Source organism: Piliocolobus tephrosceles, chromosome 10 (genome assembly GCF_002776525.5).
Source record: "Piliocolobus tephrosceles isolate RC106 chromosome 10, ASM277652v3, whole genome shotgun sequence".
Lineage (NCBI taxonomy): Eukaryota > Metazoa > Chordata > Mammalia > Primates > Cercopithecidae > Piliocolobus > Piliocolobus tephrosceles.
In genome coordinates this window covers 12,505,434-12,528,446 of record NC_045443.1, presented here as the reverse complement: position 1 = coordinate 12,528,446, position 23,013 = coordinate 12,505,434, and the positions used below count along the sequence as shown (strand labels likewise).

Genomic DNA, 23,013 nt, shown 5'->3' with positions numbered 1-23,013 from the left:
TCTGGGTGACAGAACAAGACCCTGTGTCTTAAAGACCACCACCAACAAAACCCATATCATCTCTTATCAGCTGCATTGGGAGCCCTGGGCCCTTGAAAATAAGGAGGCAAAAACTAGAGCCTTTGGGGCCCGGCTGCCTCTTTCCGGTATACTCCAGGGATGTGTGCAGAGCCTTCCCAATGCCTGGGGCCTTTGTATTCTCCACCTTGAGGCGTCTCCCTGAACTTTTAAACCAATCATCTTTCAAAGTTTTTGAGGTCTGCCTGATAATTCCCTATCTCATTTATTCACCTAATATTCATCAGATAAAGTGTAATTGTGAAATTCGGGTTTTTGTTTTTTCCTCTCTCTGTAGATTTGTGAAAGAAAAAAGACCTACTATATCTCCAAACTTCAATTTTCTGGGCCAACTCCTGGACTATGAGAAGAAGATTAAGAACCAGACTGGAGCATCAGGGCCAAAGAGCAAACTCAAGCTGCTGCACCTGGAGAAGCCAAATGAACCTGTCCCTGCTGTCTCAGAGGGTGGACAGAAAAGCGAGACGCCCCTCAGTCCACCCTGTGCCAACTCTGCTACCTCAGAGGCAGCAGGGCAAAGGCCTGTGCATCCTGGCAGCGTGCCCAGCATGCCCAGCGTGCAGCCATCGCTGTTAGAGGACAGCCCGCTGGTACAGGCGCTCAGTGGGCTGCACCTGTCCGCAGACAGGCTGGAGGACAGCAATAAGCTCAAGCGTTCCTTCTCTCTGGATATCAAATCAGTTTCATATTCCGCCAGCATGGCAGCGTCCTTACATGGCTTCTCCTCATCAGAAGATGCTTTGGAATACTACAAACCTTCCACCACTCTGGATGGGACCAACAAACTATGCCAGTTCTCCCCTGTGCAGGAACTATCGGAGCAGACTCCCGAAACCAGTCCTGATAAGGAGGAAGCCAGCATCCCCAAGAAGCCGCAGACCACCAGGCCTTCAGACAGCCAGAGCAAGCGATTGCACTCGGTCAGAACCAGCAGTGGTGGCACCACCCAGAGGTCCCTTTTATCTCCATTGCATCGAAGTGGGAGTGTGGAGGACAATTACCACACCAGCTTCCTTTTCGGCCTGTCCACCAGCCAGCAGCACCTCACGAAGTCTGCTGGCCTGGGCCTTAAGGGCTGGCACTCGGATATCTTGGCCCCCCAGACCTCTACCCCTTCCCTGACCAGCAGCTGGTATTTTGCCACAGAGTCCTCACACTTCTACTCTGCGTCAGCCATCTACGGAGGCAGTGCCAGTTACTCTGCCTACAGCTGCAGCCAGCTGCCCACTTGTGGAGACCAAGTCTATTCTGTGCGCAGGCGGCAGAAGCCAAGTGACAGAGCTGACTCACGGCGGAGCTGGCATGAAGAGAGCCCCTTTGAAAAGCAGTTTAAACGCAGAAGCTGCCAAATGGAATTTGGAGAGAGCATCATGTCGGAGAGCAGGTCACGGGAAGAGCTGGGGAAAGTGGGCAGTCAGTCTAGCTTTTCAGGCAGCATGGAAATCATTGAGGTCTCCTGAGAAGAAAGACACTTGTGACTTCTATAGACAGTTTTTTTTTCTTGTTCACAAAAAAATTCCCTGTAAATCTGAAATATATATATGTACATACATATATATTTTCGGAAAATGGAGCTATGGTGTAAAAGCAACAGGTGGATCGACCCAGTTGTTACTCTCTTAACATCTGCATTTGAGAGATCAGCTAATATTTCTCTCAACAAAAATGGAAGAGCAGATGCTAGAATCCCCCCTAGACAGAGGAAACCATTTTATTCAGTGAATTACACATCCTCTTGTTCTTAAAAAAGCAAGTGTATTTGGTGTTGGAGGACAAAATCCCCTACCATTTTCACACTGTGCTACTAAGAGATCTCAAATATTCGTCTTTGTCCGGTCCCTTCCATAGTACACCTTAGCGCTGAGACTGAGCCAGCTTGGGGGTCAGGTAGGTAGACCCTGTTAGGGACAGAGCCTAGTGGGAAATCCGAGAGAAATGATCCTATCCAAAGCTGATTCACAAAGCCACGCTCACCTGGCAGCCGAGGGACACGAGCATCACTCTGCTGGACGGACCATTAGGGACCTTGCCAAGGTCTACCTTAGAGCAAACCCAGTACCTCAGACGGGAAAGTCGGGGCTCTGACCACGACCATGCCTGGTAGCCCGTTTTCTAGGCATTGTGAACAGGTAGGTAGCTAGTCACACTTCTCAGACCAATTCAAATTGTCTATGCATGAAATTCCAGTGGGCCTGGATGGAGGTAATTTTTCTTCTTCTTCTCAGCTTTATGAAGAGAAGGGAACTGTCTAGGATTCAGCTGAACTGCCAGGAACCTGGTAGATCATGATTTAAGCTAAGGTTGGGGGGCTAACAAGTCTACCTCCCTCTTTGTAAATCCAAGAATTATTTAGAATGGGATTGTCAGTCCTTTAAATAAAGATGAACTTGGTTTCAAGCCAAATGTGAATTTATCTGGGTGGTAGCAGACCAGCAGGACCTTCAAGTTCTCAGCCAAAGTAGATGTGTTTGCCCTTTCTGCGTCACTGCATGGACACAGGTGGTAAAGTGTAACAATATGGCAGAATTTTATAGGAAACTACCTAGGGAGGTAAAGTATGGGAAGATTAAGAAAGGTCCAAATTGCTGAGGAGAAGCAGGAAACCTATTTCCTTAGTGGTTTTATCCCCTCGGCATGCCACAGGGCTGGTGTTTCTGTAATTGCCTCAGACTTTCGAATTTACTAGTAGGGCTGAGAGAGACTTTAGTGAGGAAGGAATATTCAGAATAAAACTTGAGAAAGCTGAGAAGACCACTGAGTTTGGATCAGTCACTGTGAGTCGAGTGCAAAGCCACGGCCGGGCTGTTTCTGGAAACGCTGGCCGGCGTGTCTTCAGTGGAAAGGGCAAATCAAAATGGAGCAAGAGCGAGTCCTCAACTTACAATCACTGTATGGAATCGGTCCTGGCAGCTGAACAAGTACACAGGTGATAGTGCAGCTCTGCCTCCACACAGCCTCCTGGCTCGAGTTCTATCAGCTACAGTGTGGGTCCTCTTTTGAAGCCTTAATTCACGACAGCAGCTTTTTGGGGGTGGGGGTGGGGCTGGGCGGGTGTTGTCATTGTTCTTTCCCTTCCTGTAAGTGTCGCTAGTTGCTGCTCGTATCTCAGGTTTTTCTCTGTTTGAGAAATGGACAGTTTTTTGACCAGGATGTGACTTCATGTTTCCTATAGTGACTTCTAAAACCAGCACAGCACAGAATGATATGACTCAACACAGAGCGACTTGGTCACGGGGATGATGAGCCGCACAGACATCACTCGTTGTGCAGAAATAACGTACTATGATGGGGTGTGAAGTGAAGGCAGAAGAGGGTCAGCCGCGTTGTTACGATACTGGGAAAGTGCTGGTCAATGATTTGAGTTAATTATATACATTGAAATCTTTAATCAGACATTCTCGTTTCACACAGTAATTTTTGATGTTATGTACACACACACCAAACGTGTTAACAGTTCACCACTTCCGGAGTGTGGTCATATCCAAAACATGTTTAAGGAAAGCAGTAGCTCCTTGCTAAGGATGTTTCAGGAGGTTTGGGGGACTTGGTTTTAAGGAGCTTCTGTCATTTAGGGCTTCTCTTGGCCATGGTTCCCTTCCTTCTGGAACTGTGATGCAGTCACACCCTACAGCCTTTAGTGCTGGTTCACTAGTGTCAGATAATCAGTTCTTGGAACCGAGACTGCGAGGCGAAGGGGTGGCCTCGGAGGCAGGCTCTGGAGCTGCTTGGGTGTCTTTAGGTGGAGTGGTGGCTGGCTCTCTTCAGCATGTAATTGGGGAAACCCTGGCGTCTACTAGGGGTGATACAGATGGTGATTTTAAAGAGCAAAACTAGACTTCTATGTGAGAAATGCTGGAAAATGATTTAGGACGTGTAAAGTTAGATGGAAAGACTGTACATGTTTAATATGAATATAGTGTTCTTTTGAAGGCCAGCTGTTGAACGGTTAAATTGTGCATTTCTCATTTTGATGTGTCATGTATGTTAATGTATGAAATGATTAAATAAAATCAAAACTGGTACCTGTTTATACATAAATATGAGAAAAGACCTATCTTTGCAGCCATAAACTCGGTGGGAACACCACCACCCAAGTTGCCAAAGGAGGCAGTGGTGAAACCTGTCCAGTTCTTCTCACGTAAATGAGGATTTAGCTCAAAATAAAGTGGTGGTGTCATCAGGTTTATCCTGTGTTCTGTCATTCACACGGAACATCAGATCATTAGCTAAGTAAGTTTAGTGCCAGCCTTCATGCTTTACTGTGTACATGAAATGAAATGCACACTATGGCGTGGAAGCCTAAGGCACTTGGTAAGTGTTTTCTAGCTGACGGATTCCAGAACACACAAGTACATGGTAGGAAGAAAAGGGCCAGCTACACACTCATGGTCCATTTCGATATAACATGTAAACGATATTGTGATTCCTACAGGAAAAACAGGAAGGGCAATTGTTGAAGAGCTGTCCTCTGTCCTTGCCACATACCTCTCAATGACCTCGCTGCTCATGACACTAGATTTGATGACTTACGAGACTAGAAGCTTAGTCTCATCAGTTTCATAAAAAATAGGCATTGAAGGAATAAAGCTTCAGTGCAAGCAGATGGAATAATGACTATAGAAAGACTCACAGGTCTTTCTACCTTGAGGTTGGTAGACTTGAAGTTACATTTAAGAAAACTTATAAGGATTGGGCTGGGTGAGCTAGACTAGAAGAGCTGCCTTGGCCGGGAACCCGCAGAAAAGAGGTGGAAGTGAGATACAGGAATAAAGGGAATTAGAATCAATCAGCCTCCAGAGACAGAGCGTAGCAGGAGGAACAGTTGTTTCAGTGAGAGGCTTCCAATGAGAAGATGGAGATCTTGGGAGAGCCTGAAGTTCAGGCCAGTTATTGACAGCTTGGCGCCCCTTCGCAACCAGCCTCAGCAGGCTATTGTTGGAGGACCAGTTTGGATGTGACAAGACCAGGATGTGTGTACAATTAGACCAGGAATTAAACTAAGAAGGGAGGCCGGGCACCGTGGCTCACGCCTGTAATCCCAGCACTTTGGGAGGCCTAGGCAGGTGGATTACCTGAGGTCAGGAGTTTAAGACCAACTTGGCCTACCTGGTAAAATCCCGTCTCTGCTAAAAATACAAAAATTAGCTGGGTGTTGCGGTGGGTGCCTGTAATCCCAGCCACTTGGGAGGCTGAGGCACGAGAACTGCTTGAACCCAGGAGGCAGAGGTTACAGTGAGCCGAGATTTTGCCATTGCACTCCAGCCTGGGCAATAAAAGCGAAACTCCTATTTTAAATAAAAAACAAGAGAAATTAGGAAGGTGTAGATTGAGATGGGAAGAAAAATATGGCAAAATTGGAGCTGAGTGTCCAAAGAGATGACGTGAAGGGTAGAGGGTGTGTTATGGGACTAGCTGATGGAAACTTTTTAGCTTCAAAACATTCACTGTTACTTTGTCTTAAATACTCCTCCTCTGGTTTTGTTGTTCTGAGAAGCAGGAATGTTTTAGATCTAGTAAACAAAATTTGTCTACGTATTTTTTTCTGTGAATATTAGTCTTCTGCATCTATAAATGGAAGCGGGAAGTAAACTATTTCTAGCTTCTGTGGGACCCACTCATCCTTAAACAGCCTAATGATACTTGGTTACATCTTTACAGCTGCAGAATCAACTGGAAAATCACAGCACTGTCCTGGGAGATATTTACAAGTCAGTCATATTGTTGCACTTTATTTGCAGAGACAGCAGTATGCGTTTATGTAAAATCAGTTTCATTCTTTTGGTTCCAGCTCAAACACTAGAATCAGTTTGAAAATGCTGTTCCACAGGAAATGCAGGATGTGACCTCGTAGAAGCAATGTGACAGGCAAACAGGGTCACCTGAAGAGCATTCAGTAATGGTCTGGGTTCTCTCTGGTTGGAATTATGACAACTTCAAAGACCAGATTGAAAGTACTTGGTGCAGAAAAGCTTTTAGTGTAACTCGCCTCAAGGAATGAGCCTTGATTGGTGAAGAAAATTGGGTCATCAGTAAATTCCATCAGATCTTACACTGACATTGATAACCCTGGAAAAATTCCGGAGGCATGGGCACACACACCAGCATAACGCTGGTCACCCTGGCAAGCAGCTACATCTAGTTGCCAACTTTTTTATCTTTTTGGTTTGAAGCACGTGGATATTTATCTGGCTACCCTTTCCCTCTGCAGCCATAGCATTTGAATGGAAGACACATGCCTGGTGTGTCCAAAAAACCACAAGAAATTCAATGTTACTGATGACAGCAGTCCCCAACCTTTTTGGCACCAGGGACCCATTTCATAGAAGACAATTTTTCGAAAGACAGGGAAGTAGGGGGTGGTTTCTGGATGAAACTTTTCCATCTCAGATCATCAGGCATTAGATTCTCATAAGGAGTGCAAAACCCAGATCCCTCACATACGCAGTTCACAATAGGGTTCGCGCTCCTAGGGGAGTCTAATGCCGGGGCTGTTCTGACAGGAGGTGGAGCTCAGGCAGTGATGTGAGTGACGGGGACGGCTATAAATACACATGAAGCTGGCCGGGCGTGGTGGATCGCGCCTGTAATCCCAGCACTTTGGGAGGCCGAGGCAGGAGGATCACAAGGTCAGGAGATTGAGACCAACCTGGCCAACATGGTGAAACTCCATCTCTACTAAAAATACAAAAAATTAGTCAGTGTGGTGGCGGGAGCCTGTAGTCCCAGCTACTCGGGAGGCTGAGGCAGGAGAATGGCGTGAACTTGGGAAGCAGAGCTTGCAGTGAGCCGAGATCGTGCCACTGCACTCCAGCCTGGGCCACAGAGCGAGACTCAGTCTCAAAAAAAAAAAAAAAAAAAAATTTAGGGGGGTGTGGAGGTGTGCACTATAGTTCCAGCTTTGTTTCTCCAGGGAAACAAAGACATGAAATCTGTAGACTATCAACTTTGCTCTTAACTCCACAATTCATTTATTATATATGTATATATATTTTTTGAGATGGCATCTCACTCTGTCACCCAGGCTGGAGTGCAGTGGCACGATCTTGGTTCACTGCAACCTCTGCCTCCCGGGTTCAAGCGAGTCTCCTGCCTTAGCCTCCCGAGTAGCTGGGACTACAGGCACACGCCACCACACCTGGCTACTTTTTTGTATTTTAGTAGAGATGGGGTTTCATCATGTTAGCCAGGATGGTCTACAATCTCCTGACCTTGTGATCCACCCACCTTGGCCTCCCAAAGTGCTGGGATTACAGGCGTGAGCCACTGCGCCCAGCCCATTTATTATAAATTTATATACACACCTAATACAAGAAGTGAAGGCCAGTTTCTAGCAATCTTCCACTTCGACCAGGGAAACCAGGAGACTGCAGATAGAGGCCTATTTGACAGTGTTCATAAACAGAAACGAACAGATCGCAAGATAAGCAAAACAGGCTCTAGAAAGCGCAGCCAGTGAACAGCTAATTTATAATTAAAAGGAAGAAAGGCAGCTCTACTTTGGGAGCTCGGAATTTAAAGTCACCACCAAGACCTAGGGTCACTGCTCCGAGACAGCAGGTAAACATGCTCATTGTAGTCAAGAGCTTAGTATCAGAATTGCAGACTTGGAATCAGAGCTGGGAGGGCCTTGAGAGCCCACCCAGACCCGCTCACACTGTAGGGAGGTGGAAGCTGAGGCTCAGGGAAATGAAATGGCTTGCCAAAGATTAAGGCTAGAAACGTCCAGCCAAGGGCTTTTTCACAACTCCTATCCCTGAAATATCCCGTAACGGCCAGACAGGTCATGGGGTATTAACCAACAAAGAGATCCAGCATAACTGCTTCTTGAAATACAAATCACTCAGATTCCCAGTTTCCATCAGGAAAGAGCAGCACATCAGACGGAAAGGACTGGTAACGCATTGCTGCCAGTCAGAGCTTCCAGAGAAGAACCACTAGCAATGATGCAGAAAGAGAGGACTGTGAAAGGGTTTGACTTAAGCAATTAGAGGAGCTGGTAACAGTCTTGACTTGGCTCTTTTCTTCTTCACCAGACCACAGGCCAGGTGGCCAGGAAGGAGGGTGGGGGAGAGCAAGTACAACCGAGATCTGCAAGCCACAAGCCAGGACCTGCACCTGTCTCTCACCAGAGTCCGCGCTGGTCTCTCCTCATCCCCAAACCTTCATCCTTGTGGCTACAGACCAAGAAGCTGGTCCTCATACCGGGCCCAGGGTTTGGAAAAGCCAAAGGCAGAGTTCTGCGGGAGCGGGAGGAGCTGTGGGCCCAGTGGCTGCCCACACCACAGGTGCAGGAGATCCATGGAAATGTGCCCGAGATGGAAGAAGGCCTGACCTACATCGGCTTCCAGTGAAGACGCACGGCTATCGCTCTACTTCCACTTCCAAACCTCATGCAAATCTCTTTCATGGGCAACCCTCACCAGAGGAACAAACAAGGAAGGGAATTACTGGGAACACAGTTCCGTTTAGCCAATTTCACGACACTGCAAAAACCACAACATGCTGTCAAAATATTAAACTAACCAGAATTCTTTCCGGAAGTATTGAATTTGCTTATTGTTCTTCTGCCATACTTCTCTGCTTCCACCCAGTAATAAGTAGCCTATCACTTACCTACTCAGGACCCCAATCTAAGTGAACCCCACGTTTTGTCTAACTTCTACTTTAGAAGTAGACGCAGTTGGCTGGAGAGCTGGCTGGCTGTGCGGTTTGTGCTGCGCTGGATCTGCCATTCTGCCCTGTGCCAACCACTAACTGCTGTGGCAGTGGAAAGGCTCGGCCCTCCCAGGCTGGAGCTGCCGCCCACTCTGTGCTTTCAGGTGTCACCTGTAGTAAGTGCAGTGAGGATAATGGCACCTGAGCTGTTTCTGTAGCTCTGCAAACAATCAGCCCTTCATTCTTCGAAGCTACAAACACATCCCTGTGTTCCGAACTGGGTTCTGTACACTCCAGAAGAAAGACAATGATGGTGATGTGTTAAAAATACCACTTTTTGTCAGTCGAGGTGAGAGAAATAGGAATATTCATTGTATTATTCTTTCAAATTTGAAAATGGAAAATTTTAAAAAATATATTTTTTAATTAGCTGGATTTGGTGGCACATACCTGTAGTCCCAGCTACTCAGGAGTCTGAGGCGGGAGGATCGCCGGAGCCGTGAGTTTGAGGACGCAGTGTGCTATGACTGCACCGCTGAACTCCAGCCTGAGCAACACAGCAAGACCCTGTCTCAAACCAAGATTAGAATCAGATCCAGTTTAGCCGAGATACAGTAAATTAAGTGGATCAATTTCAATCTTGTGACTCTACTGAGGGCTCTTTCTGGCATCTGAAAACACCTCCCGAGGCTTGCAGGAACACAGGGAACAACAGGGTGCTGGCCTGCATGGCATCCTAGCCCCAGCACCTCCCTCCAGCCCTGGCTCTCAGGCTCAAGGCGTCTGCCTAGGTCTGCTCCCTGCATTCCATTCTTTGCTTCTCCAGTCCTCCCTTCCATTAGAACACCTGGGATGTGCAAAGTACGACACTAAGCCCTTTCGTTGTTACTCAAATCACTTCCTTTCCTAAACTCCCAGAGAAATTCAGCAGCTTTTCGAGTTTTTCCTTTTCAGAAATGAAGGCCTGAGGCTATTCGGCCATATTTGTATCCCTGGCGCAATATCAGACACATCAAATGGGCGCAAGAAATGTCTGTGGAATGACAGATCTCTGCAGTCAGTGTCCAGAGCCTTCCTGTCCCACACATTTTCTAGGCTAGCAAAACCACATGCTGGTTAAAACCTTGTTACAAAAACTGGAATCCTGCCAGTGTTGAAAAGAAAGCTCAACTATGTCTGCATCAAGGAAACCGGTTATCAGTGGAGATGAATCTGATGAGGGTGTGGAAAGGGAGGCTTCAGTTTCTGATGACGACTAAGGGACACCGTAACCTGACAGTCAACAGAAAGCCAGTGCTCCACCTGGGCAGGAAGACGCGCCCCAGATAAGGGCTTGGTGTGACGGAAACAGGGTAGAAACAGGAACAACACAGAGACCTAGATTCAATGAGTTTTTCATGTTGACATGTAAACCAGACAGCCTACTGAAAATGTCATGAGGGCACGGAGAACACACAGCTGCTTAAAACATTTCTCCCCTCGTCTCCATATTTTCATTCCAGTACCTGGACTATACTACATACTCTCAATTTAAAAAAAAAGAAAAAAACACACACTGAATAAAAATAATCCTCAATGCAGAGTTCTTCAAAGAATTCCTAATAATTCACATGTTCCGGCTTCAGTTATCACCGAGAACTGGTTTGGTTCCTTTCACCAGGAAACTGATCAAGGAAAAGAGTTGGGCAAAGTCAGATTTTCACGCCTGCCGGACTAGGGAGTACCAGAGCCTCCCACCAGCCTCCAGCCCCGGTCAGACGAGACGATGTGGGCTCCAAACCTCCTCGGCGTGTGGGTCCCCAGGCAGGCCGGGCGGCAGCTACAGCCTGAGCTCGCGGTCGGGCTTCATGCTGAAGGGCTCCAGCCGCTCGCTCTCGGGCAGCAGGCTGTTGAGCCTGTCCAGCAGCGGCACGGTCTGGTCCACGCCCATCTGTATGCGACGCAGGATGGCGGACATCTCGTTCACTTTCTGGATCTGCTCGGCATACTTGGCGTATCTTTTCTGACGCTCCTGCATGAAGCTGAACAGAGTTTCTACAGACAGATCCATCTGCGGACGGGAAAGAGAAGTACATTACACCTTGTTTAATCAAGTCCTGTCCGCAGGGCCAGGTGTCCAGCCTGTGAGGGACAGAGTCCCGCAGGTCAAGTGGAAGCAGACAAGTTTTACAGGAAGCACCCAGGGCTAAAAAGCCCTCCAGGGACACAGCTTTAGCAACTGCTGTGCCAGAACCACCTTTAGAAGAGAACTGAGAGGGGACTGTCCCCGGCTCTATGTTCTGGGAATGTGCGTTACTTGTACCTTGTTGAGACCCTGAGATTTCTATCTCCCTATATGAGGGGAATCCTGGATGTGGAAATCCGTCAGGCCAGGGCTGAATCTGGCTCTGCCACATGCATGAGCTGCTAGTACTTATCCTTTGTGTCTCAGGTTCCTCATCTAGAAAAAAACTAGGAGCAGATGGGCGTGGCGGTGTGGGTGTGTACTCCCAGCTACTTGGGAGGCTGAGGTGGCAGGATGGCTTGAGTCCAGGAGGTCGAAGCTGCAGTGAGCCATGATCATGCCACTGTCCTCCAGCCTGGGCGACAGAGTGAGACCCTGTATCTAACAACAACAACAAAAACCCCAACCCCAAAATGCATGTTCTTTACTCACTCTTCCCCGAACGGCTGCAGTTTGGCAGTGACTCGGGGAACATGGCCAGGGAAGGGTGGCTGTCCCTGCCAGGGCCCAAAATGCAACCAAGGCTCCTGTTCTTACAATAGACCACACTGTTTTTTGTCAAAGTGTGAGGACTATCTCATGTGCCCTCTTCCCCCAAGGAAAGAAACTGCAGGCTCTGGGCTCCCCTTGCGGATGTCTTCTCTTCCCCTTAAGAGGCTCTTTAGTACCTATCGCCCAGATAAAAACAGGGAGAGGAGATGGCCATCATGTTCAGCACCCGCACCCCTTCCTCAGCGTGGACCCCACTTCCACCCCCTCACCCCTTGTTTCCATCCCAGGCCAGGAGAGAAACAGCTCAACTACCGAGACCCACACTCCTATCCCAGGGTTCCCAGGCTCCTCCAGCCCTTCCTTCTGGTTTATTCCGGGAGCACTCCCCTTCCTCACCTTGCATCAGGACAAGGGCTCAACACCAGGTACCACAGAGCCTCTGAAAATGGCTTCGAGAGACACAAAAACGAACAAAAACATGGGGGACCAAAGCCAGCCCCAAGAAAAAATAAGTACCCTTTTGCTATCGTGTGTGGGGCGGACATGAGGGGCGGGAGGCGACCTCAGCACCTCGGGGCTGCCGTCCTCTGGCAGGCCTGCCCAGCTTGCTCGAGTGCCTGCAGGGCAGGAGGGGCAGCTAGCTGGGCAGGGGGAGAAGGAGAAGAGAAAAAAAAAAAACCATCGGAGTGGGAAACCGCAAATAATGTGGGAACAGTGCACACCTTCCGGGGTTCTCTGCAGCCCTGTCTGGCGTTCAGCACCTTGGAAGTAGTGAGCCAGGAGACTGCTGCGGTCCTGACAGTCACCCGCCAGGCCTTTTCAGGGTGGCCTTGCAATGAGCACCGAGAAACACTCCAAACACCTGAGAGACAGCGGGGCTCGGGGGAGCCAGGTGGAATCCTGAATTGGGAACCTTCTCGGGCATCACATTTTACTTGGCGGGGCATTTCTGGCCCTCCACCCCGCAACCCTCCCAGACTAGACAGACACTTGAAGCGTTTCTATCTGAAATGGCCTCTAAGGCTCTAACTTATCAAGTCTAAAGTCCTTGGCAGTCAGTCCATCCCCCTGATTCACACCTGATGCAGACTGTTCACAGCCATCTTCACCAGGTACTTGTCAAATGGCAAGTACTTCCCTACACGTTTGCACATACAGCTGGGGCCCGTGTTTAATGTCTCCAGAGCTTTTGTAAAGGCACTTTCTGATAATGCTGAGCTGAGCACACTGAGTTCAAGCAGGTTGTTTATGAGTGCTGACATCATGTCTTACTTCCATTATGCTCCATGGAAGAAAAAAAAAACACAAGAGCAAACTTGAGTTTGTGTGATTTTGAAGATCTCACAATGACAGAACCTACACTAGACCCCAGATCTCCGAAGTCCAGCAGCTCCCCTCTTTTACACGTATTTCCTGAGCAAGAGCCTGTACCACTGATGCTATATGAGAGTTCTGTTGGCACGTGGCATGGCATTACAGAAGACTGGATCACATGTAGGGAAAGTTATTACCTTTTAAATGTTTCCCTCATTCTTTGTCACAAAGAAAGTCTCAACTTGGTGCAAGCAACAGTGGAATATCTGGAAAAGGAGAGTAAAACGTGTGATGCCTATTTTTGATGTCTCTGCCCTTTGCTCTTGAGGTAGTGCTGTCCCTGATCCATAATCCCCGCCTTTCCTCCATGAACCCCCAGACACACGCTCATGGCAACACATTTGGCGTGACCGTAGGCAGTAAACCAGTATCTCATGCAATTCTCAATCACCATTTTGACAATCTAGGGATATATCCTTATTTGCCTTTCCTCCTTCTATTTTTGGCACATGGATTCTCACAAGATAGCATATATACTAATTGTCTTCTGGATAAACAGAGGTGTTATGATGTCACCTAGGGCTACCTCACTGAATACTCCACAGCCATTCAAAAGACCCAGCTTGGCCGGGCGCAGTGGCTCACGCCTGTAATCCCAGCACTTTGGGAGACCAAGGAGGGTGGATTGCTTGAGCTCAGGCGTTCAAGACCAGCCTGGGCAACACAGTGAAACCTCATCTCTACTAAAATACAAAAAATTAGCCGGGTGTGGCAGCGTGCACCTGGAGTCCAACTACTTGGGAGGCTGAGGCAGGAGAATGGCTTGAACCCGGGAGGCAGAGGTTGCAGTGAGCCAAGATCGCGTCACTGCACTCCAGCCTGGGTGACAGAGCAACACTCCATATCCAAAAAAGAAAAAAAGACCCAGCTTCACACAGCGCAATCTAACCATCCAAGCTGGAGCTAAAGGGCAACCACGAAGCTTGTTTCTGAAATGGATAGTTACAATTTTTGTTCGCCCCACTCATCAATCCATTCATCTACCAATAAAACAATGGTTAAGACTGCAGGTTCTGGAGTCAGACTACCTAGGTTTAAGGGCTACCCTCGATCCAGTATCTATGTGATTTTAGAAAATTACCCAGAAGGGTGATTCCATGAGAGCAAGGATTTGGTGTGCTTTAAACCCTGCTATATCTCCAGTACCCAGCACATAGCAGGTCCTGAATAAATATTTGTTGAACAAATGAATCAAAATACATGTAAGCCTCGGTTTCCTCATCTGTAAGGTAGTGGGGATCACAACAGTGGCTACTTAAGAGACTGTCCCGAGGATTAAATGAGATTCTGCACGGAGAACGTTATTATCCTGCCCAGCACACGGCTGAACACTGGGTAAGCGTGAGCTATTAACATACGGGCAGCAGTTACTAAGAAGCAGCACGTGCCATGTGCCGTGCACTGTGCGAGGTCCTAGGATACAGATACTGAGAACCAAAACTACTTACACCCACACAGCTCACCGTGTACATTAACATGAATTTTCTTTTCCGCTGTTTCTGTTAACATGACTTTACTATTCCAGGAAACTCAGGCCCAGAAACATGTAAGTTGCAAATAACTTTGTTTCAGGAACTTAACAAAAATTAAATGAATAAACTAGCTGATTTTCGAATAGAAAGTGAACAACTCTTTATTCTCCACAACTCCTGCCTCAAAACCCTCGCCTTGCCGTGACACATGACCAAGTTCTGGTCCATAGTGTGTGCATGCGGAAGCCTCTCCGGGCAGCCTCCAGGCACCTTCCTGGGAAGTGAGCCGGCATGCGCTCTCTGTTGCTTCTCTTCCTCACTGTCCCTTCCTCCACTCTGCTGCTGCTGCTGAAATGCAGGTGCACCCCATGTAGACCATGAGAATAACAAAGTTACATCCTGGAGTTGGCATATCATGAGCTAGAAGCAACCTGGGTCCGTGAGGATGTCTATGGCTAAGAGTAGACCAGGCCTGAGAGAGAAGAATAAACTTTCATTTTTTTTTTTTTTTTTTTTTTTGAGACGGAGTCTCTCTCTGTCGCCCAGGCTGGAGTGCAGTGGCCGGATCTCAGCTCACTGTAAACTCTGCCTCCCGGGTTTATGCCATTCTCCTGCCTCAGCCTCCCGAGTAGCTGGGACTACAGGCGCCCGCCACGTCGCCCGGCTCGTTTTTTATATTTTTAGTAGGGATGGGGTTTCACCGTGTTAGCCAGGATGGTCTCGATCTCCTGACCTCGTGATCCGCTCGCCTCGGACTCCCAAAGTGCTGGGATTACAGGCTTGAGCCACCGCGCCCGGCCTAAACTTTCATTTTGTAGAAGCCACCATCATTTGGGGTTTCTGTAACACTACTTAATATAATCTTATACTGATAGATATGAATGCTGGCCAGGCGTGGTGGCTCATGCCTGCCATCTCAGCATTTTGGGAGGCTGAGGTAGGACCACTTGAGCCCAGGAACTCAAGAGCAGCCATGACAACACAGTGAGTCCTCATCTCTACAAAAAAATCACATAAAAATTAGCCAGGTGTGATGGAACACACCTGTAGTCCCACCTGCTCCAGAGGCTGAGGTGAGAAAATTGCTTGATCTCAGGAGGTCGAGGCTGCAGTGAGTTGTGATCACACCACTACACTCCAGCCTGGAAAAAAAGAGCAAGGCCCTGTCACAGACAAAAAAAAAAAAAAAAGAATGCAATAAAGCCTTTGCCTTCAAAGAACTCATCATTTACTCAAACTCATACTTCAAACTTTGCCCTCCAGATTCATATATCATCATCTCTGGGGGCAGTCCATTTCAAAGGACAAGTGAAAAAGAAGGGGAGATGATTTGAGGATAGAACTCCAGGCCTCATTACGGTATCAGGCATCTGTAGAATGTGCTCAGAGTGCCGGGCGCGGTGGCTCAAGCCTGTAATCCCAGCACTTTGGGAGGCCGAGAAGGGTGGATCACGAGGTCAGGAGATCGAGACCATCCTGGCTAACACGGTGAAACCCCGTCTCTACTAAAATATACAAAAAACGAGCCGGGCGAGGTGGCGGGCACCTGTAGTCCCAGCTACTCCGGAGGCTGAGGTAGGAGAATGGCCTGAACCCGGGGCGGGGGGGGGGGGGGGGGGCGCGGAGCTTGCAGTGAGCTGAGATCCAGCCACTGCACTCCAGCCTGGGCGACAGAGCGAGACTCCGTCTCAAAAAAAAAAAAAGAATGTGCTCAGAGTTGTTCCAAATACCTTATATGGCTGGTGTGGGCCCATTTGCCTACTTGACTGGTCCACCCAATACATGAACTCAAAATATTAACAAATCAAATCCAGAAATATACAAAAAGGATCATACTTTATCACCAAGTAATGCTTATGTCAAGGAGACATGCTTTTTCAACATCTGAAAAATCAAAGTAACTTGCCATTTCAACAGAATAGAGGTTAGAAATCTATGACTGTCTTAACAGATATAAGAAAAAGCATTCAACAAACTGAACATGCATTTATCATGGAAATTTTTTCCGCAAAGTAGGAACAGAAGGAAACTTCCTCAACCTGATAATGGGCATCTATGAAAAACCTCCAGCTAACAATATAGTTATTGGTGAAAGACATTTTTCTCCCTAAGACCAGAAACAAGGCAAGCATGTCTCCACTCTTACCACTTCTATTCAACATTGTACTAAATGCAATAGCCAATGCAATACACTAAGTAAAAGGCAAAGAAATTAGAAAGGAATAAAAGGATCTTTATCTGCAGATGACATCAGACACTTAGAAAATCTTTAAAAATCCACTAAAAACTATTAAAGTGAAGTTAGCAAGGTTGCAAGATACATGGTCAGTATACAGAAATCAATTGTATTTCTACATAACAATGAATGACAAGACAGTGGAATAAAAGAATACTATTTACAACTGCGTCAGCAACATGAAATACTTAGGGAAAAATTCAACGAAATGTGTACAAGACCTGTATGCTGATACTACAAAACATTGCTCTGAAAAATTAAAAGGGACCTTAGGAAATGAACTATATCATCTTCATGGACTGTCAGATTCAACACAGTCAAGGTGTTGATGTCAAATTGATTAAAAGGTTCATTTGTAATCCAAGTAAAAATTCCAGAAGGCATTGTTTTACAGGAATTGGTAAGCTGATTCTAAGTACACAGAATGGCCAAAATAATTGAAAGAACAAAGTTTGAAGACTTATAGTACTTGATTTCAGGACTTACTATAAAGTTATAGTAATCAGGATAGTGTGGTGCTGGCATAGAGACACACAGATCCATGAAACGAAAGACAGTATAAAAATGATCTAAAGATATACGGTTAATTGATTTTTTTGTTGTTGTTACAAAGGTTCCAAGGCAATTCAATAGGGGAAAAAGTTTTTCAACAATTTGTGCTGGAATATCTAGATATCCACAAAGAGAAAGAATGAACCTGGACCCTTACATCTCACCCTGCACACACAAGAAATTAACATAGAATGAATCACGGACCTAAATATAGAAGCTAAAACTACAAAATTTCTAGAAGAAAATATAGGAGAAAAATCTCTGCTACGTTGGCCGGGCTAGCTGGCTCACGTCTGTAATCCCAGCACTTTGGGAGGCCGAGGCGGATGGATCATCTGAGGTCAGGAGCTCGAGACCAGCCTGACCAACATGGTGAAACCCCATCTCTACTAAATACAAAAAATTAGCTGGACGTGGTGGTGCATGCCTGTAGTCCCATATACTTGGGAGGCTGAGGCAGGAGAATCGCTTGAACCCGGGAGGCAGAGGTTGCAGTGAGCTGAGATCTCGGCATTGTACCCCAGCCTGGGTGACAGAGCGAGACTCTGTCTTAAAAAAAAAAAAACGAAAAAAAAATCTTTGCTACCTTGGGGTATGCAAAGATTTCTAAGTTTCAATAAGTGTTAACCATAAAATGAAAATGGTTAAATTGATTTTCATCAAAACTAAAAACTTCTCTTAAAAAGATACCATTAAGGCTGGGCGCGGTGGCTCACACCTGTAATCCCAGAAGTTTGGGAGGCCAAGGCAGGTGGATCACCCGAGGTCAGGAGCTCGAGACCAGCCTGGCCAACGTGGAAAAACCCTGTCTCTACTAAAAATACAAAATAGCCGGGCCTGATGGCGCATGCCTGTTAATCCCAGCTACTCGGGAGGCTGAGGCAGGAGAATCGCCTGAACCCGGGAGGCAGAGGTTGCCATGAGCCGAGATCGCGCCATTGCACTAGAGCAAAACTCAGTCTCAAAAAAACAAAAGATATCATTAAGAAAATGAGGCCGGGTGCAGTGGCTCATGCCTGTAAATCCCAGCACTCTGGGAGGCTCAGGCAGGCAGATCACCTGAGGTCAGGTGTTTGACACCAGCCTGGCCAACATGGTGAAACCCTGTCTCTACTAAAAATATAAGAATTAGCCAGGTGTGATGGTGCACACCTGTAATCCCAGCCACTCGGGATGCTGAGACAGGAGAATATCTGTTTTTTTTTTTTTTTTTTCTTTTTTGAGATGGAGTCTGGCTTTGTCACCCAGGCTAGAGTGCAGTGGCGCGATCTCAGCTCACTGTAACCTCCAACTCCCAGGTTCAAGCGATTCTCCTGCCTCAGCCTCCTGAGTAGCTGGGACTACAGGCGTGTGCCACCACGTCCAGCTAATTTTTTGTATTTTTAGTAGAGCTGGGGTTTCACCGTGTTAGCCAGGATAGTCTCGAGCTCCTGACCTCGTGATCCACCAACCTTGGCTTCCCAAAGTGCTGGGATTACAAGCGTGAGTCACTACGCCCAGCCAGGAGAATCTCCTGAGTGCAAAAGGCAGAAGTTGCAATGAGTCGAGATCGTACCACTGCCCTCCAGCCTGGGTGACACAGCAAGACTGTCTCAAAAAAAAAAAAAAAAAAGAAAAAGGAAAAAGAAAGAAAGAAAATGAAAAGGCAAGCAGTAGACTGAGAAAACATTCATAATATTTTATTCCTTATGCAAATAACGGGCAAAAATAGAAAGAATGTCACTATCTATCTATATCAAATGACAGTCTACATCCGGAATATATCAATAACTCTTATAATTCAACACTAAGAAAAAAATACAACATTTGGGATCGTTTCAGGAGAACTGAAAACATGACTGAAGGGGGAAATATGGGCTAGAAATAGGTCAGAGGCTGGGGAAAAGCCCTGCAGGAGATCACCTGGAAGTGGGATCTCACCTTCCCGGGACAAAGGAGCCAAGGAAGTGTTAAGAGTAAAACTATGAACAGTGTGGAGATTGCGCCCTGGGGCACACTGTTAAGGAAGCTGGACTACAGATAAGGGAAAAAAAAAAAAGGGGGGGGAGTAGGCAGATGTTACCCAGACAATTGTCACAACAGAACTCCTCTGCTAAAGCCCTGACACAGTGTGGAAAGAAAAAAATTCTCTTCAGTTTTCAAATTCCTCTAAGGACTCTGGAGACTTCTAGCTTATGACCACAATTCTTCCGAATCCCATCCTTTGTCTCTGGATAGTCACTGCTGCCAAACGAGGAGCGGCTATTCATGACACTGATTGCCCACTGAGGCTGCACATCTAACCTCAGAGGGGCCCTGTTTCGTGGAAGCGGCTGTCCTGCCTGAGCTGGAGTGGCAGAACAGAACTCAATTGCCTTCAGATCCACTGGCTTCAATTCGCAATGGTTCAGCCGCCAAGACTGAGCCAGAGCTTTTACCTCCGCTGTGGGCAGACCACCCAGACCCTGCAAATGACCTATTTAGACATCTGAAATCATTCCTGAGCTCAAGCTGAGTGACTCAGAGTTTGTGGGGAGGGGAGAGAGCTTCTATAGAAGCAATAAAATAAAGAATTAATGTGAAGTTGAGTAACCATTCCAGTTTGCTAACTACAATATACATCACTTACGGATACAGACAGTAGCATCAGACAGAACTGTGTCAAAATCTTGCTTCTGCAGATGACTCATTACCTTCATGACCTTGAGCCAGTTACTTAACGCTGACCCTCAGCTTCTTTGTCCCCTAAATTGGGGACGTTGACAATGCCTACCTTACAGAGTTGACATGAGAATTAAACGAGATAACATATATAAAACTCCTAGAACAGTCCCCAGGAAAAAGGAGGCTCCATCAATGATAAAATGTATGTGAACTGAAACAGAAACTCTGTCTAGAAACCTCTTTTACATGAAGAATGAAAAAGCAAGATAAGAAATGTAGTACATGAAAGCAGAAAAAAACAGCAAATGACATTTTGTGATATCCAACTAGACACAAGCTATCTATTGTGAAGGCAGGAGCTTATGTGGACGCCTCCTCTCGGTTACATTAACTATCTTCAAGGCTTACACAATCACTCAGATGACAACTTACCATTGTGCTTTTTGCTGACATGTTTTATTTTTGTTCTGTACTTCTGCTACCGAAAATCTTACAACAGAGTCACATTACTCATCCCAGCTTCCTGATAGAATCATTTCGCACTACGTCATAACTGAAATCATTATTTACCTACAAGTCCCTCCATGTGTTTTTGATCTATATGTTGAGAGTAAAGAGTAACTATTACCACTGTTTGATGTGTCCAATATGGTAAAAGTAAAAATACATACATGTACATGCGTCCATGGATATTTTTCAAAAAATATTTTGAAAGCAAAACCGAAAGCTTTAATACATGATATCCTCTCCAACAAAAGGGTACAGTGCTTCAAAAACTTTTGTTATATAAAATTTCCTGATAAAATAAGCTTTGATGCTGGTTTGAAGCAGATGGGTCATGCTATGAAAGACGTCACTGTGGTTTGTTTTTTGGAGACTGGGTCTCGCTCTGTTGCCCAGGCTGGAGTGCAGTGGCCTGATCATAGCTCACAGGAGCCTTGAACTCCTGGGTCCAAGCAGTCGTCCTACCTCAGCTTCCTGAGTAGCTAAGACTACATGTGCATGCCACCATGCCTGGATAATTTTTGTTTTTTATTTTTTGTAGAGACAGGGTCTCACGATGATGCCCTGGCTGATCTCCAAACTCCTGGCCTCAAGCCATCCACCCCCTCAGCCTTCCAAAGTGGTGGGATTACAGGCGTGATCTACCACAACTGCCCTCACTATGTTTGATGTAGTTCTTTTCAAAGTAAAGGTAAACTTTCCGAATTAGTGACATACTACAAGGGCTTATTTTAAGTTAGAAAAGACGTGCAACGTAACAGTGAGAACTTCATAAAGATAGTGTACAACTTTTAAATTCTAAAAACTTAAGATGTAGATATGCACGAAATGATCAAAAGCAAATTTAATAACCCTCATGGGTCAAAAGAAAAATGAGTAGGTAAGCTGTGTTTCACAGTTAACAAAATTCACATCCATATGATCAATAGACTGATTTTTCTATCCCCAAGATACTTAAGTTTAAAAGAAATGTTAAAAACAAAGACTGCATATGGACTTAAGACTGCTTTTTTTTTTTTTTTTTTTTTAAGACCGAGTCTCACTGTGTCGCCCAGGCTGGAGTGCAGTGGTGCAATCTCGGCTCACTGCAACCTCCGCCTCCCAGGTTGAAGCGATTCTCCTGCCTCAGCCTCCCAAGTAGCTGGGATTACAGGTGTGCGTCACCACGCCTGGCTAATTTTTGTATTTTTAGTAGAGACGGGGTTTCACCATGTAGGCTGGGCTGGTCTCGAACTCCTGACCTCAGGTGATCTGCCCTCCTCAGCCTCCCAAAGTGCTGGGGTTACAGACGTGAGCCACTGTACCCAGCTCAAGACTACATTTAAAAAGTCACTCATCTTTCCCACCCTTTAAAGGTAATGTTTAGCTTTTAATGTGGTGTCTCTCAGTTAACATTAGCATCAAGGTTAATTTTTATTTGATCTCAATAGATATCTCACTTTCTCTGCACTCATTCTACATTTAAATTCCTGTTTCCCAAGGAGGTCAGTTTAGGAATATGGAGGCTGGGAGGAGGAGGCATGATGGGTTGAGGCCAGCTAACCAAACGCTGCCTCTTTTTAGGGTTCTAAATCCATCCCTGGCTTTGTCCTTTCTTTGGCTGGATTTCCTTCTGGGTTCAAAATGTAATGAGCAGGCAGTGATACATAATTCTGCTCTTTTACTGTAAGCACTTTGTAGCTAAAGGGGCTAAATGGAAAAGTAACAATTCATCCTGTGGTACAGCTATTCAAATAATAACATTCTGAGGCCAGTAACAATCTGTTATTTGAAGATGGGCATACTGCTGATTTTTAGCAATGTAAGCTCACCCTTCAAATCCTTGACATCACTAATAGTTCATTACCATTAACAAAGTAAGTCAGAAGACCTGAATTTAAATCCTATTAGTTGGTGAACTTGGGCAAGTCACAAGCTGACTCTCAGCTTCTACTTTTTAAAAGTGGGGATAATAATGGCTAATATTCATCCCATCTCATGGCAGTGTTGTAATGGTTATAATGAGATAATACATGTAAGAATGATCTGAAAACACAACACTGCTATAAACATGCATGTTTATATTATTCTAACAATGAATGGCAAAATATGCTTGGAAGTTTTTTCATGGTAGTAAAACTAAGAAGTTCCCAAATCATAATCACATTCAAAGAAAACTGCTACAATGTTTTATATAAAGCTTCAATATCCACCCTTCTCAGATGTTTCTGAAATTCAGAACTACCAATTCTCCCAATTAGGAAGCAGTTAGCCTAACTATATAAATCAGTCCTGTTCCTAGGGCAAAAATCTGGCCTTGGAATTACAACTGACGCCATTTATCCAAAGAAGATATACAAATGGCCAATAAACACAGGAAAAGATGTTCAACATCGTTGGACATTAGAGAAGTGCACATCAAAAGCACAAAGAATACAACTTCACACCCACTAGGATGGCTCAAATGAAAAGGCAGACAATGACAAATGTCAGTGAGGGTGTGGAGAAACCGGAACCCCTGTGCATTGCTGGTAGGCATGTAAAACAGGACAGTCATTTTGAAGAGCAGGTTGGCCGTTTCTCCAAAAGTTAAACATAAAGTTACTATACGGCCAGCAATTTCACTTCACATATATTCCCAAGAGAAGTAAATTATATGTTCACCCAAAACTTTGTACGCAAATTTTTATAGCAGCATTATTCACAATAGGCAAAGAGTAGACACAACCCAAATGCCCATCCACTGAGAAATGGATACACAAAATGTGGTCTATCCACAGAATAAAATATTCTTCATCCATAAA

General features: G+C 45.9%; 2 protein-coding genes across 7 annotated transcripts in view; one reads left to right on the top strand and one right to left on the bottom strand.

Moving 5' to 3' along the window:
- Nucleotides 1–4,118, top strand: part of DUSP16 (dual specificity phosphatase 16) — a 91,876-nt gene extending 87,758 nt beyond the window's left edge. For 4 of the 5 annotated variants that reach the window (XM_023226114.2, XM_023226116.2, XM_023226115.1 and 1 more), the window contains exon 7: nucleotides 356–4,118. In XM_023226114.2, the coding sequence (XP_023081882.1) occupies nucleotides 356–1,538 (1,183 nt within the window). In that variant the 3' untranslated portion in view covers nucleotides 1,539–4,118. The remainder of the gene's footprint in view (nucleotides 1–355) is intronic. The other variant, XR_002734535.1, reaches the window with a different exon arrangement.
- A 5,234-nt stretch (nucleotides 4,119–9,352) lies between these two features.
- The window catches only part of BORCS5 (BLOC-1 related complex subunit 5), a 115,937-nt gene continuing 102,276 nt past the window's right edge, over nucleotides 9,353–23,013 (bottom strand). Inside the window, exon 4 of one of the 2 annotated variants that reach the window (XM_023226118.2) lies at nucleotides 9,353–10,783. In XM_023226118.2, coding sequence (XP_023081886.1) covers nucleotides 10,553–10,783 — 231 coding nt within the window. In that variant the 3' untranslated portion in view covers nucleotides 9,353–10,552. The remainder of the gene's footprint in view (nucleotides 10,784–23,013) is intronic. The other variant, XM_023226119.1, reaches the window with a different exon arrangement.